This window comes from Rhincodon typus, chromosome 38, assembly GCF_021869965.1.
Source record: "Rhincodon typus isolate 14 chromosome 38, sRhiTyp1.1, whole genome shotgun sequence".
Taxonomy (NCBI): domain Eukaryota; kingdom Metazoa; phylum Chordata; class Chondrichthyes; order Orectolobiformes; family Rhincodontidae; genus Rhincodon; species Rhincodon typus.
The window spans coordinates 11741691-11757163 of record NC_063369.1 but is presented as its reverse complement, the minus strand read 5'-3'; the positions used below and the strand labels follow the sequence as shown (position 1 = coordinate 11757163).

General features: G+C 49.3%; 1 protein-coding gene and 1 long non-coding RNA gene across 2 annotated transcripts in view; one reads left to right on the top strand and one right to left on the bottom strand.

Annotated features, from left to right (window-relative positions):
* Positions 1–10633, top strand: part of LOC125487218 — a 20756-nt gene extending 10123 nt beyond the window's left edge. Inside the window, exons 3-4 of the long non-coding RNA XR_007265732.1 lie at positions 7583–7587; positions 10623–10633. This is a non-coding gene — a long non-coding RNA (uncharacterized LOC125487218). The remainder of the gene's footprint in view (positions 1–7582; positions 7588–10622) is intronic.
* Positions 10634–11624: 991 nt separating this feature from the next.
* Positions 11625–15473, bottom strand: part of LOC109925085 (Krueppel-like factor 1) — a 15161-nt gene continuing 11312 nt past the window's right edge. The window contains exon 3 of the mRNA XM_048617821.1: positions 11625–14369. Coding sequence (XP_048473778.1) covers positions 14194–14369 — 176 coding nt within the window. The 3' untranslated portion in view covers positions 11625–14193. The remainder of the gene's footprint in view (positions 14370–15473) is intronic.

The following is a 15473-nucleotide window of genomic DNA, read 5'->3' as shown; positions in this document are numbered from 1 at the left end:
ACCTCATCCCGCCCCCTTGACCTGTCCGTCCTCCCTGGACTGACTTATCCCCTTCCTACCTCCCCACCTACACTCACCTTTACTGGCTCCATCCCCGCCTCTTCGATCTGTTTGTTTCCTCTCCACCTATCCTCTCCTCTATCCCTCTTCTATCCGCCTCCCACTCTCTCCCTATTTATTTCAGAGCCCCCTTCCCCTCCCCCTTTTCTGATGAAGGGTCTAGGCCCGAAACATCAGCCTTTCTGCTCCTATGATGCTGCTTGGTCTGCTGTGTTCATCCAGCCCTGCACCTTGTTGTCTCAGATTCTCCAGCATCTGCCGTTCCTACTGTCTCTATGGAGGGTGTTCAGTTCCAAACTGCCACTGGCCTGCTGAGGGGGCAAAGGAGCAGCCGTTCCCTGGTTCGGCAGCTCCACCAGCTGGCACGTTTCATTACTGCACTTCCCGGTCCGGAAAGTGGAAACAGGACGGGATCTGGTGGGGAGGTTGTGAGGCAATGATGGGTAATTGGTACCCTGTGATGGGTCTTGGGTACTGAATGGGAATTGGCTGTTATTCCGGTGTCCACAGGAGACGAGACTCTAGAAGTTGAGACGTCATCTTGCGGCTGTACAGGACATTGCTTAGGCCACTTTTGGAATGCTGTGTGTAATTCTGGTCTCCCTGCTATAGGAAGGATGTTTGTTAAACTGGAAAGGGAGCAAAAAATATTTACAATCATGTTACCGAGACTAGAGGGTTTGAGCTGTAGGGAAAGGCTGGATAGACTGAAGCTATTTTCCCTGGAGCATCGGAGGCTGAGGGGTGACCTTATAGAGGTTTATAAAATCATGAGGGACATGGATAGGGTAAATAGATGTGGTCTTTTTCTCAGGGTAGAGGAGTCCAAAACTAGAGGGGCATATGTTTAAGGTGAGAGGGGAAAGATTTAAAAGGGACCTGAAGGGCAACTTTTTCACACAGAGGGTGGGGCGTGTATGGAATGAGCTGCCAGAGGAAGTGGTGGAGGCTGGTACAATTACAGCATTTAGAAGGCGTCTGTATGGGTATTTGAATTGGAAGGATTAAGAGGGATATGGGCCAAATGCTGGCAAATGGGACTAGTTCAGCTTAGGACATCTGGTCAGCATAGACCAGTTGGACCGAATGGCCCATTTCCATGCCATATGACTCCATGATGAAATGTGTGTGTTGGCTGTTTGGAGGAGGTGTGTGTTGGGGTGGTGCATGGTTATGGTCTCAAGCCCTCCTGAGGCACATTGAGCACCAATGCCACACCAAGGGAGTGCTGCACTGTCTGAGGTGCTATCTGTGAACTTTGTTCAATCCAGCACATTTCGATCTGCACCACTGTGTTTCTCCTGGAGACTCCATGTGCATATGCTGCCCTCAAGTGGACAAACTGCACAATGCACTTTCCAATAGTTGGTGGGGGTCACTATTTCCTTTTTAAGTCCCACACCTCCATTGGGCACAACAATTTTAAAGGTAACTGGGTTGGTGAAATGGCCAGTTATTAGGTGTCAGACTGCATCAGGTTTGGTCTAGGCCCGAAACGTCAGCCTTCCTGCTCCTCTGATGCTGCTTGGCCTGCTGTGTTCATCCAGCTCTACACCTTGTTATCTCAGATTCTCCAGCATCTGCAGTTCCTACTATCTCTTAAGTCAGAGATAGTAGGCAGTCAGGTTTCTTTAACAGAGATAACAAGGTGTAGAGCTGGATGAACACAGCAGGCCAAGCAGCATCAGAGGAGCAGGAAGGCTGACGTTTCGGGCCTAGACCCTTCTTCAGAAAAAGGTTTCTTTAACATGCAGCTAATAACCAGTTTAAAAGCCACAACCAAACTCACTTCAACAAAGATATCAACGTTATTGAACAAGAGGGCAGAGATTCAAAGAGATGTGCAAATGAAACAGGAGGGAAGTGTGAAAAACGTTTTTCCACTCAGCAAGTAATCCTTTTAAAAAAAACGTGATTTGTATCACATAGAAACTTCGAAAATGGGCACAGGATTGGCCTTTCAGTCATAGAGCTGTACAGCACAGAAACAGTCCCTTCGGTCCAACATGTCCACAACAACCAAATATTTTAAATTAAACCAGTCCCATTTCCTTCAACCCTGTTCTACTATTCAGCAGGATCATGGCTGATTATCCAATTCTGTACCCACATCCCACTTTCTCCCCATTACCTTTGATCCCTTTAGCCCTAAGAACTATATCCAACCCCTTCATGAAAACATTCAATGTTTTGGCCTCAACTTCTTTCTGTGGTAGAGAATTTCACAGGGTCCCACTCTCTGGGCGAAGAAATCTCTCCTCAGACGGAAATGGTCCACCCCTGTATCGTTAGGTTGTGACCCAGTCATCAGGAACATCTTTCCTGAGTTTACCCTGTCTAGTCCTGTTAGAGTTTCAAAGGTTTCTCTCCCCCGAAATCATTCTCCTAAACTCCAACATTTCTTCATGTGATATTTCTGAGCTATGTGTTCCCTCTCTGCCTCCTTTGTAAAGAGAAAAGCACCTCAAAGTGTTCAAACTTTATAACCCTCAGTAACATCCCCCCCCTTCAGTGGTTGAAAACGCCCTCGACAGCATCTCTTGCATTTCCCGCACCTCTGCCCTCACATCCCCTTCCCCGCAACAAAAACAAAGACAGAATTCCCCTTGTCCTCACATATCACCCACTAACCTCCGGATTCAATGTATCATTCTCCGCCACTTCCAATCTGACCCCACAACCAAAGAGATATTTCCCTCCCCATACCCCTATCTGCCTTTTGTAGGGACCGCTCTCTCCGCGACTCCTTTGTCCGCTCCACACTCCCCAATCACCCCAACACCGCCGGCACCTTTCCCTGCAACTGCAGGAAGTGCTACACCTGCCCCTACACCTGCCCCTACACCTCCATTCAAGGCACCAAACAACCCTTTCACATCAGACAAAGGTTCACCTGCACATCTGTCAATGTGGTCTACTGCAACTGCTGCTCCCGATGTGGCCTCCTCTACATCGGTGAGACCAAGCAGAGGCTCGGAGACCGCTTTGTAGATCACCTACACTCTGTTCATGACAAACGACAACACCTTCCAGTTACAAACCATTTTAATGCCCCCTCCCCCACTCCTTGGACGACATGTCCATCCTGGGCCTCCTCCAGTATCACAATGATGCTACCCGCAAACTGGAGGAGCAACGTCTCATATTCCGCCTTGGGGGCCTACAACCCAATGGTCTCAATGTGAACTTTACCAGTTTCAAAACCTCCCCACCCCCGGCCTCATTCCCTGACCAACCCTTCATCTCATCTCCCGTCTCCTTGATCTGACACAACCTGTCCATCTTCTCTCCCACCTATCCTATCCTCCCACCTCACTGACCAATCCCCACCACTCCCTACCTGGACTCACCTATCGCCATCCCACTTACCTTTCCCAGTCCCACCCCTCCTCTCTCTATTTATTTTGGAGCTCCCTTACCCCTCCCCCATTTCTGAAGAAGGGTCCCGACCCGAAACGTCAGCCTTCCTGCTCCTCTGATGCTGCCTGGCCTGCTGTGTTCATCCAGCTCCACACTGTGTTATCTTTGGCAATGTGAGTTTTGTTTTATCAACTGGCTTGCCCCTGTGAATGGCAAAACATGGGGCACAAGGCTCTTGAAGTTGATTCAGGTCCGTCTCATCCCGGGGTCACTGGGAAACATAGAAACATAGAAGATAGGAGCAGGAGTAGGCCATTCGGCCCTTCAAGCCTGCTCCTCCATTCAATATGATCATGGCTGATCACACAACCTCAGTATCCCGCTCCTGCTTTCTCTCCATATCCCTTGATCCCTTTAGCCACAAGGGCCATGTCCAGCTCCATCTTGAATATATCTAATGACCAAGCCCCAACGGCTTCCTCTGGGAGAGAATTCCACAGGTTCACAACTCCCTGAGTGAAGAAATTCTTCCTCATCCCTCAGTCCTGAATGGGAACCGGGATGGGGGTCCACAGAATTCAGCCCAGTCTTCCTGCTGTCTGCGTCACTGGACCGACCCTGTCCAAAGCACAGGTGTTAGGTTCGAGCTCTGTATCTCCTGACTTCAGGAGAACTGTTTGATACCGTCACTGGAAGAACACTGACACGCAGGGCCTTAAATCATGAGGAGAGATTACATTGACCAGGATTCAAGGTAGAATCGAGATTTTTGACCCAGGAGGGATGTCCCCAACCCAAAAAAAATGTCAACTGTGATTCACCTGCGATTTATAGAATCATACAGCACGGAAACAGACCCTTCGGCCCAACTAGTCCATGACCATAATCCCAAACTAAATTAGTCCCACCTGCCTGCACTTGGCCCGTATTACTCTGAACCTTGGCTTTTTATGACAAATGATGGGAGCTCCATGTTCAGCATTATGGACATTATCTTTCAATTCTGGAGTTTATTCATTCATTTTATTTTTTTAAATACCTCCAGCTGCTCACCCCCCCACCAAAACTGCAGAGATTCCAGGGACAACAGGAGGCCATTCATCCCCTTGGGGCTGCTTACCCATCCAGCTAAGTCATGGCAGATCCTTTCGCTGAGAACTGACTCCATCGATAATTTTCGAATCAACCCAATTCAGAGGTGCCAAGAGCAAGTGGGATTTGAACCTGGAGCCTCCTGGCTCAAGATAGGGAACACTGCCACAAGAGATCTGACTCCATTCCCTTTGTTACCGTCACAACTATCCCAGACCCTGGGAACCTGTTCTGTTGCGGCGATGCTTCAGTCTATTCTGCATTGGGCCACAAGAGGGCAACATTGTCCACATGGCCATGAATAGTCACTGCCCCCCACCCCCTCCAGACCCTTTAAATCTGTCCCATATATTTCCTCAGAGAGATTTATAACCAGGATCCCCATCATTGACACTCCAGTGAAGGTGGCTCATTGGAGTTCATGCCCAAATGCCACAATCCAGGCCAACCCTTCAGTGTCGGGGTCAAGAGAGTCTGTGCCCACACACTTGATGATTTGCCTGTGTGTCGCCCCTCTGCCATGGCGTTGTACTTCACAGAAACAGACCTTTCGGTCCAACTTCTGAAGAAGGGTCTAGGCCCAAAACGTCAGCTTTCCTGCTCCTCTGATGCTGCCTGGCCTGCTGTGTTCATCCAGCTCCACACTGTGTTATCTCTTCGGTCCAACTCGTCTATGCCAACCAGATATTCTAAGTTAATCTAGTCCCATTTGCCAGCATTTGGCCCATATCCCTCTAAACCCTTCCTATTCATGTACCCATCCAGATGCCTTTTAAATGTTGTAATTGTACCAGCCTCCACCACTTCCTCTGGCAGCTCATTCCATACATGCACCACCCTCTGTGTGAAAAAGTTGACCCTCAGGTCCTTTTTAAATCTATCCCATCTCACCTTAAACCTATGCCATCTCGTTTTGGGTTCCCCTACCCTGGGGAAAGTATCTTGACTATTCACCCTATCCATGCCCCTCATGATTGTATAAACCATAACAAGTTAGCATGAGGTTACAGCCAATAATATGGATGGCAAGTGGGCTGGAGGCCTTCATACAAAGTGTATGAAAATAGGCAGCTGTCTCCCCCACAGCATGGGGCATTGGTCAGAGAACCTGCAGGGCTGTACGTGCACTTATTTATCGCTCAGGGAGAGAGTCAGTACAGTCACTGTGGGCTGAATGGCCTCCTTCAGCTGTCCTATTTGGTCTTCTTTAAGTGAGGGGGACGGGGAATGCATTCACATTGGAAGCGGTTCAGAGAAGGTTCACAAATTCCCGGGGGCTGGAGGGGCAGGGTGGGATTGTCTTACAAGGAAAGGGATCAGCATGGGAATAGTCACCGGCATTCAGAAGGCTGAAGGGGTTAGTAAGATCCCGAAGGGCCTGGAGCAGGGTAGATGCTGAGAGGATGTTGATGTGGGTTTTGGGGGGTTGGGGGCAGATCTCTCCTCCGGGCCAATTCTCGAGGGAAAACAGGGTCCACGGCCTTGTTGAATATCACAGGAGGTGGATGGGCCGAACGGCCTACGCCTGCTCCTACTTTGTACTGCTCATCCCTCGTTGGCTATTCCACCAGGAGGCCCCTTGCAGCTATTCGTGCCTCTGCTCGCACGTGGCATCTCACGAGCCCCTCAGTGAGGGACAAGGGGGTGGGTGTTGGGGGCGAAATGGGGAATGGATGGATTACTGACATGCAGGAAGGGGAAAGGGGAATCCACTGGATTTTTAACCCCTCCTCCATCACAGGGGTGGGGAGGAGGGGGGCACCAAGATCACTTGCAGGTGGCTTGGTGAGTGCCTGAACCAAACCCCACCTGCCCCCCACCCCCTGCAAACCCCCCACTCCCACCACAACCAGACGAAGTTGACCGATATTTCATTGCAAAGGTAACTCACCTGAAATCAGGAAGGGAGAGGGGCAGGCCGGCGATTGAGATACTGGGAACCCAACTTCAAATCCCAGCTATTCCTGAGGTGTCTAACAACGTGCCTGCACAGGTTGATTAGAAAATACCAGTCCTGTAGCTTAAGGGGTATCGTCGCACAGTGGTAATGTGCATACCTCTGAACCAGGAGACATGGGCTCAAGACTCTCCCCCCACCCAACCCTGCTCCTGATCAGGTTGACTTTAGGAAAATAATCAAGAGATTTAACACTCTAGTGCCAACAACAACGACCTGTCTTTCTATAGTACCACCAAGGTACCAGACTAGGAGCTTATTCTGACAAACATTAGTCACTGCTGGACCATACTATGATGTGGACTTTGTAACGGAGGGGAAAGTTGGAATATCAAACCATCTCTGCAGTGTAAAATAAAACATCCATTCTCACAACATCTGTTTCTAACATAGGTTGGCATTATAGAATCCCTACAGTGTGGATGCAGGTCATTCAGCACATCATGTCTATACTGGCCCTCTGAGGGCATCCCACCATTGCCCTATCCCTGCAACCCTGCATTCCCCATGCCTAACCCTCCTAGCCAGCACACTGTGGGTAATTTAGCACAGCCAGTCCACCCTAAACTGCACGTCTTTGGACTGTGGAAGGAAACTGGAGCCCCCCACACAGACACATGGAGAACGTGCAAACTCCACACAGACAGTCTGTCTGAGGCTGGAATTGAACCTGGGTCTCCAGTGCTGTGAGACAGCAGTGCTAAACACTGAGCCACCTTCAAAAGGTATCGTTCTTTCTCACCTTTAAAAAGAACCTCACGCTGGAATTTCATTTACAAACAGATGACAAATATGGGCCAAAACAATGATGGATCGGATTGCCATGGGGATGGGGCCGTTTGGATGAGATCCCACCACCTCACACTGTATGAATGAGTGGGCCTGAGTCAGTCTCTGTAGCAGAGGGAGGGCATATTGGAACGGGAGAAGGCCATTCAGCCCCTAAAACCTGCTCCACCACTCTGATCTCCACCTCGTCAGCATTTGTAACGCCAAGAGGAATTTGCATTGATGTGGCACCTTCTACTTTTGCTCCCTATTCCTTGACACCCGAGCAGTTAGAACATCACGGTCATCCTTGAAAACCCCAGATGACCCTCAGTCTTTTGGGAGGGGAAGTTCCAGATTTCTGCTCTCCTAATAACACCCCCACGCCCAAAGGTCTTTGTTCTAGTTTTAACTCCCTCTAGAATGTGTGCCTCAGAAAGTGTTTTCCAATAAAGTTCACTCGACCGATTCCTGGGATGAGGGGTTTGTCTTGTGAGGAATGGTTGAGGAGATTGGGCCTAGACTGGTTGGCATTTGGAGGAATGGGTCAGGATCTTATTGTAAGGCTGTGTTGAGAGGACATGTCCCCTCATTGGAGAGACCGGGCCTAGGGGGACACAGTCTGGAAAAAAAATCAACATCAAAATGAAGATGAAGAGGAATTTCTTCTGTCAGAAAGTCATTAATCTTCGGATTTCTCTTTCTCAACCGACAGTGGGGTCTGGCTCATAGAAACTAGGAGCAGCAGTAGGTCATTTGGCCCTTCATTAATACTTGACCATTCACTATGACCATGGCTGCCCCTCTATCTCAATACCATATTCCCCTTTTCTCTCAAAAACTCTTGACACCTTTAATATCTTCAGAATTTCTCTCTCTTTTTCTTAGGTACTGTATATTCAGTGATCTGTCCTCCATGGCCTTCTGCGGTAAAGAATTCCACAAGTTGAAAGCCCTCAGAATGAAGACATGCTTCCTCATCTCAGACCTAAACTGTACCCTGAGACAATGAACAAAATCTGAAGTTGCTGGAAAAGCTTAGCAGGTCTGGCAGTATCTGTGGAGAGACGTCAGAGTTAACGTTTCGGATCGAGTGACCCTTCCTCAGGACCAACATAAGTTGGACAATCCAGAACCAGGGGTAACATCCACCCTACATCTACTCTGTACAGCCCTGGCAGAATGTTACACACTTCAATCAGATTCCCTCTCATCGTTCTAAACTCTGGTCATTACAGGCCCAGTCGAATCAAGCTCTCCTCACAGGACAGACCTGCCATTCCCAGCACCAGCTTCGTGAACCTCCGGTGCACTCCCTCTGTGGCAAGTCTATTGTTTCTTTGGTAGACAGACTAAAACTGCCCTCAGTACTCCAGAGATAACACAGTGTGGAGCTGGAGGAACACAGCAGGCCAGGCAGCATCAGAGGAGAAGGAAAAAGCTGACATTTCGGGTCGGGACCCTTCAGAAATTTCCGAAGAGATTTCTGAAGAAGGGTCCTGACCCGAAACATTAACTTTCTTGCTTCTCTGATGCTGCCTGGCCTGCTGTGTTCCTCCAGCTCCACACTGTGTTATCTCTGACTCCAGCATCGGCAGTTCTTACTATCTCTGAGTGAGTTATAACCCCACTGCGAAGCCTCTTCTCAGGATGATTACCTGGCCTGCTGTGTTCCTCCAGCTCCACAGGTGTTATCTCTGACTCCAGCATCGGCAGTTCTTACTATCTCTCAGCACTCCAGATGTAGTTTCACTAAGGGCCCTGTATAACTGCAGCATGGCAACACCAAGTTGTGAACTCCGTTCCTCTTGCAATGAGGGCCAATATACCATTTGCCTTCCCACTTGTTTGCTGCACCTCCCCTGTTTACTTCCACCAACTGGGGTACAAGAACACCCAGATCCCTCTCTACAACCACGCTTCCCGATACATCACTGTTTAAATAATATGCTGCCTGTCACACCAAAATGTGTAACTTCACATTTAGCCACCTACCCTACAGCTGCTGTATTTCTGCCCACGCACACTGCTCGAGATTGCTCTGTACTCTCGTAGCACCTTCTCACAACCCCACCCAGTTTTATGTCATCTGCAAACATATCGTCTCCTCATCCAGGTCATTTATGTACAATATACATATTGCATTAGGTTACGAAGAAATATTGGGTCAATGGGCCAAGAAGTGGCAGATGGACTTTAATTTGGATAAATGTTAGATATTGCATTTTGGTAAAACTATCAAGGGCAAGACTTACACAATTGAAAGTAAGGCCCTGGGTAGTGTTATAGAACAGAGACACCTGGAAGTTCAAGTATACAGTTCTTTGTAAGTTGTGTCACAGGCAGATGGGGTGGTTAAGAACGCGTTTAGCATGTTTGCCTTCATTGCTCAGACCTTTGAGTACAGGAGTTGGGTCGTTTTGTTGAGGTTGCACAGGATGTCGGTGGGGCCTCTTCTGGAGTACTGTGTGCAGTTCTGGTCTCCCTGTTATAGGAAAGATAGTATTAAACTGGAGAGGGTTCAGAAAAGTGGTGGATGCGGGTACAGTTACAATGTTTAAAAGACATTTAGATAAGTACACGAACAGGAAAGATTTGGAAGGATATGGGTCAAATGCAAGCAGGTGGGGCTAGTTTAGTTTGGGAATATGGTCAGCATGGACTGGTTGGGCCAAAGGGTCTGTTTCCATCTGGATGACTCTATGACTCTTTTCAAGCATGAGTTGGATGGATTTTTAACCAACAGTTAAAGGGGTCAAGGGTTATGGGGCACAGACAGGAAAGCAGGTAAAGATGGCAGAATTCCTTCCCTAAAGGATTTGTTTACTTGACGTGTCTTTCCCTCAGAGTTGGATCTGGGGGTATTTACATGGAATGACAGACTGATCAAGGAACTATGTACCTCAACCCCATGTCTCCCTGCTTGACTACAATCCTTAGGCCCCCCAAGGATAGCACGGTGGCTCAGTGGTTAGCACTGCTGCCTCATGGTACCAGGGACCCGGTTCGATTCCACCCTCGGGTGACTGTCTGTGTGGAGTTTGCACATTCTCCCAGTGTCTGCGTGGGTTTCCTCCGGGTGCTCCGGTTTCCTCCCACTGTCCAAAGATTTGCAAGCTAGGTGGATTGGCCATGCTAAATTGCCCATAGTGTGCAGGCTAGGTGGATTATCCATGGGAAATGCAGGGATAGGGTAGGGTAGGGGGATGGGTGGGATGCTCTTCAGAGGATTAGTGTGGACTCAATAGGTCAAATGGCCTCTTTCGCACTGTACTTCCAGCTCATTTTGTAGAGCCAACACTGGCACAACGAACTGAATGGCCTCTTTCTGTGCGATAACAGTCCAATGTCCCAAATAACTGCTTGGATGGCGGTGTAATCACAGGTAGACAGGATGGTGTAGGAAGTATTTGGTGCACTTGCCTTCATTGGTCAGACCACTGAGTGTAGGAATTGGGATGGCATGTTACGGTTGTACAGGACACTGGTGAGGTCATTTTTGAAGTACAGCATACAATTCTGGTCTCCCCGCTATAGGAAGGATATTATTACATTGGAAGGGGTGCAAAACAGATTTACAAGGATGTTACCATAACTGGAGGGTTTGAGTTATTAGGACAGGCTGGGACTTTTTTATTCCCTGGAGCGTAGGAGGTAGAGGGATGACCTTATTGAGGTGTATAAAGTAATGAGGGGCATGGATAGGGTGAATAGCAAAGGTCTTTTTCCTAGGGTGGAGGGAGTCCGAAACAAGAGGGCATAGGTTTAAGGTGAGAGGGGAAAGATTCAAAAAGGCATCTGAGGGGCAACTTTTTCACGCAGAGGGTGGTGTGTGTATGGAACGAGCTGCCAGAGGAAGTGGTGGAGGCTGGTACAATTACAACATTTAAAAGGCATCTGGATGGGGATATGAATTGGAAAGGTTTAGAGCGATATGGGCCAAATGCAATTTAGTTTGGGAAACCAGGTCAGTATGGACGATTTGGAGCGAAGAGTCTGTTTCTGTGCTGTATGACTCTAATTGACCAGAAATCCAGATATGCTGAAATGACAATGTAACAAAGCATTAGTTATTGCATTTATGATAACAGGCTCTCACAGATCGCGTACAATACTGTAAGCCTTCAACCAGCACTCTGCACATTCACTCCACTGTCTTCCAGTCTCTTGCTGATTTAATCAACGTTGAAGTTCTCTGTAATCTGGTATGGTGTGGGATTACAGTGAAAAAATCAGAAAATCCACCAGGGCCCCAGGCAGCTCAAACAGAACATTCTCCCCAGGAGGGAACAGCACAAACTTTACCCCGAGGTGCTGAAACATTTTTCTGTTGAAATCCACGCTGTGCAGGAGAGAAAGATTGCACCAAATACATTGGCGAGCAGCGTGAAAGGAATTAATCTTTACACTTTATTTCAACATAACCATCAGAGCAAAATTACAAAATAATCACTCCGCCCTAAACAAGGCTGAGATACTCAGGGGAAAACCTATCTCACCTAGAATTCTCTTCGATACAGACCGGGGGTATTTACAGTGAACTGCGGACTGATCTCTGGCAAATTGCAACAGCAAGAGGTCAGAACCTGCTAAAATATCGACAGCAAGAAAATCTGATTCAATTCTTCCACTCCGAATTGTGGGGCAAGGCACCACAGAAGGATAGTGACGGGAATGGGAACAAAAGGGAAGTGGGTGGATTTGTACCGTGATAAAGGACAGAGAGATACAGGTGGAGCAAGGTATAGTAGGCTGGAGGAGATGGGACTGAGGGAGGAGGGTCTGGGTTTAGGGAGACCTGGGTTGACAGAATTTGGCGAAAAGGTAGATGGGATTGAGGAGAATGTGGAAATGAGAGTTTGAGGAGAGGCTGTGAAACTTGGGTTGGGGTGATAGTGGGTGGATGGGATTGGAAGGGAGTGGAAGAAGGTGTGGGAAGAAGTAGAGAGAAGGTGGGAACATTGGATCAGGGAGCAGGGAGAAGATGGATAGAGAGGAAATGGGTAAGTGGGGGTTGGACCAAGATGGCCGGTTGGAATTGAGAGGCTAGGGGTTGGGTGTAGAGGTTGGGTTTGGCATTTGTGGAGAAGGTTATTCTGGGCAGGGTGGGGGAGGGCGGCATATATGGGTGAACCTGGGGAGGGAGGATTCACAACATGAGAAAGGGGAGTGTTGGTGAGATTGGGGCCTGGGCTCTGTGGTTGGCCTTAAAGGCTTTTTTAAGGCCTTTACCCTGAAATCTGTTCAAAGCTTTCTCTCTGACATCAGGGAGCCAGAGTCAACAAATATCTGCGTGACCTCATCTGTGTCAATTCCCTGGTTTATCGTTGCATATTCCTGCCCTTGGGAGGAGGTTGTCAACAGTTTGAGCAGAGGCATAGATCCATTGGACGGTCAATGCAGGAGGTCAAAAGTCACCGATGCGATACAGGAATGTGAATCCTATAACAGGCAGAGTAAATTTCTGACAATAACCTGCTTCGCTGAAACCTTTAAGATCAATGTCTGCTGCTCCTCAACCATGTCTCTTCCGACCTGGAACAGCTCACCATTGCTAGGCAACAGGCTCTCTGGAAGCGCGGCCATTTTGTCAGGCTTTGACGAACACAGGGGAGACTGTAGGTCACCCACGGTGGTCCCACTGAGCCAGCGCTCAACACGCCTAAAACACAGGCACGCGTTCTGGATGCCCAGGTCTCAAAAAAAAACCCCAGCAGTCAACCCCAGAGCAGTGTTCCCAGCTCAGGCTGGCTCCTGTCGTACGTTGGCTATGCCAGGAGCTGGAAGGGGTGGGGTTGGGGGTTGGGGGGGGAGACTCTCTGGTTCGTTGCAGTGGGGAGGGGACGACTCAGTGACTACTGGCAGGAATTGCACTGCCACTACCTTCCCTGCCCAACCTCCACGCCACACAATTCCCAAGAGGGGTGGCAGGCAGAGGGCGCGCCGTTTGGGCAATATGCAACGCAAGGTTTCGAGGGACGGTCCTGGTGGGTAGACAAATGCACGTGCGTGCGTGCGCATGTGGAGCTGGCCACCCGCTCAATACATTTGCTGATCGATTGCAGGGGGGATGGGGGTGGAGTGCGGAGGTCTTCAATCAATCACGGACTTCCCCTCAGAGACCGTCAGGCTCTGCCAGGCACCAATGTGTCCAATTTTTAATGCCAGGTGAGCAACGGCCAACGTTGGGTAGAATGATTTCAGTCCACACAGGGGGAGTGAGACAAGGGGCGTGTAACCACCCAGAAGGAGGTCACACAATGTACACTCCCTGGAAATGGGGGGGGGGGCAAAGACCCTCACCTCCACTCCCCCAGGTGCTGACTGGCACAGCCAAACCCAACGGAAACTGGCACCTCCGGCGGGTGTCAGCGGGTCCATTTGTCAGAGGCTGTTTCTACATCGCAAGGTGTCTAGAGCATGTACCCACCTCCAAGGCATGGCCAAACCTCCAGGCAGGTGGCAGTGGCAAACTAACCGGGCGGTGGAACCCGCGGTCAGTGGCCCTGGGCAAAACCAGCAGGATGTCTACATGATGAGAGGGTGAGGGTCTGTCACTCAAGGGGGGAGGGGGTGGGGCATTACTGTCTCCTTCCCCTAACCGCGCAGCCAACAAGTCAAGCACTTTCCCAATCCAGCATACACAACGCCCCGGTGCAGTTTGTTTAAGGCGTGGAAAGTCTTGCTTATGTTGAGTTTTTTTCATATAATCTCCTCCCCGGTGTAGTCCTTGACCACCACCCCCGCCCCCCCAACTTTGGAATGCCACAACCTTGCCCCTTGCCCTTTGCTCCCTTATGTCCCTCATTGAATCACCATCATGTTGCCCCCCTCCTCTCAGCGGAAGGAAGGGAGGGAGTCACTGCATCCGGAGTGGGATGTTGGTCTCCGAGGGGCCCAGGAGATGGTCCACATGTGTCGCACCCTGTTTGTTCGGGAGGAGAGGCGATGGAGGGTCACATGTGCCTCTTCATGTGAAGAGCTAGGTGGTCCGACCTGGAGAAAGCCCGCTCACACAGGTGGCACTGGAAGGGACGGTGCCCCGTGTGCTTGCGGTAATGACGGGTCAGTTCATCGGAACGGGCAAACTTCCAGCTGCAACCTTCCCATGTACATTGGTATGGCTTCTCACCTGTAACGGGGAGAGAAAGGCATAAGGTCGTGATACTGAACTGCACGGCCGGCCCTGACAAAAATAAAACAGACATCCAAGAAGGTTTACCTCATCCGGACACGCGCGCAAAAAACAAACGCTAAATTTCAAAGGGAGCAAAAATTTATTCTCAATAACAAAACAGGCGCTGACCAGTTCGCAAATGGGTTTGGGCTGGATGAGGTGTTGCTTTGGAGACTGTATCAGGGAACTACTGCCCCAGCCCATACTTTGGTTTAATTCAGTAACGTGCAATGATTGGATACGTTCTTTTTCACCCTGCAAGGGACAGTCCTGCAAATATATAAATGCAGCTTCTAGCGTGAGTTGGCCACACTGAAACCCTTACTGATAACCTTAAGGTGATTGTCGATGTCATTTCTAGCACACTCGTGATTGTTCAACAAGTGCTGTCCAAACTTAAAATCCCATCTGAATGTGAGATAAGTTCTATCAGTATTCTGCTAATTGTGAACAGCTAAATGGATACAGTGTTTGATGTGACCAACCATACGGCCTACATAACAGCACTGTTTAAGTGTCCTACTGTGTGCCTTCAGGTAAGGAGCCCAGTCAGTTTATGTACCCTGAGGTGATGTCTCTGGTGGGTCTCCTTCTCCTGGCCCATTTGGGATGGTTAATAAATGATGGTCCAGCCAGTGATGCCCCTATCCCCTGAACAAATCATTTTTAAAAATGCCAACTACGAGCTGGGAGCAGCTCACCGTGAGAAAGAGATAGAATACCTACAGTGTAGAAGCAGGCCATGCGGCCTATCGATTCCACACTGACCCTCTGAAGAGCACCCCACCCAGACCCACCACCCCCAACCTTCTCCCTATATACCCTTGTATTCCCCCATGGCTAACCTACCCTAACCTACACATCCCTGGGCACTATGGGACAATTTAGCACGGCCAATCCACGCTAACCTGCACATCCCTGGGCACTATGGGATAATTTCCCATGGCCCATCCATCTTAAAAACTGCACATCCCTGGGCACTATGGACACTTTAGCACGGCCAATCCACCCTAAACTGCACATCCCTGAGCACTATGGGCACTTTAGCACGGCCAATCC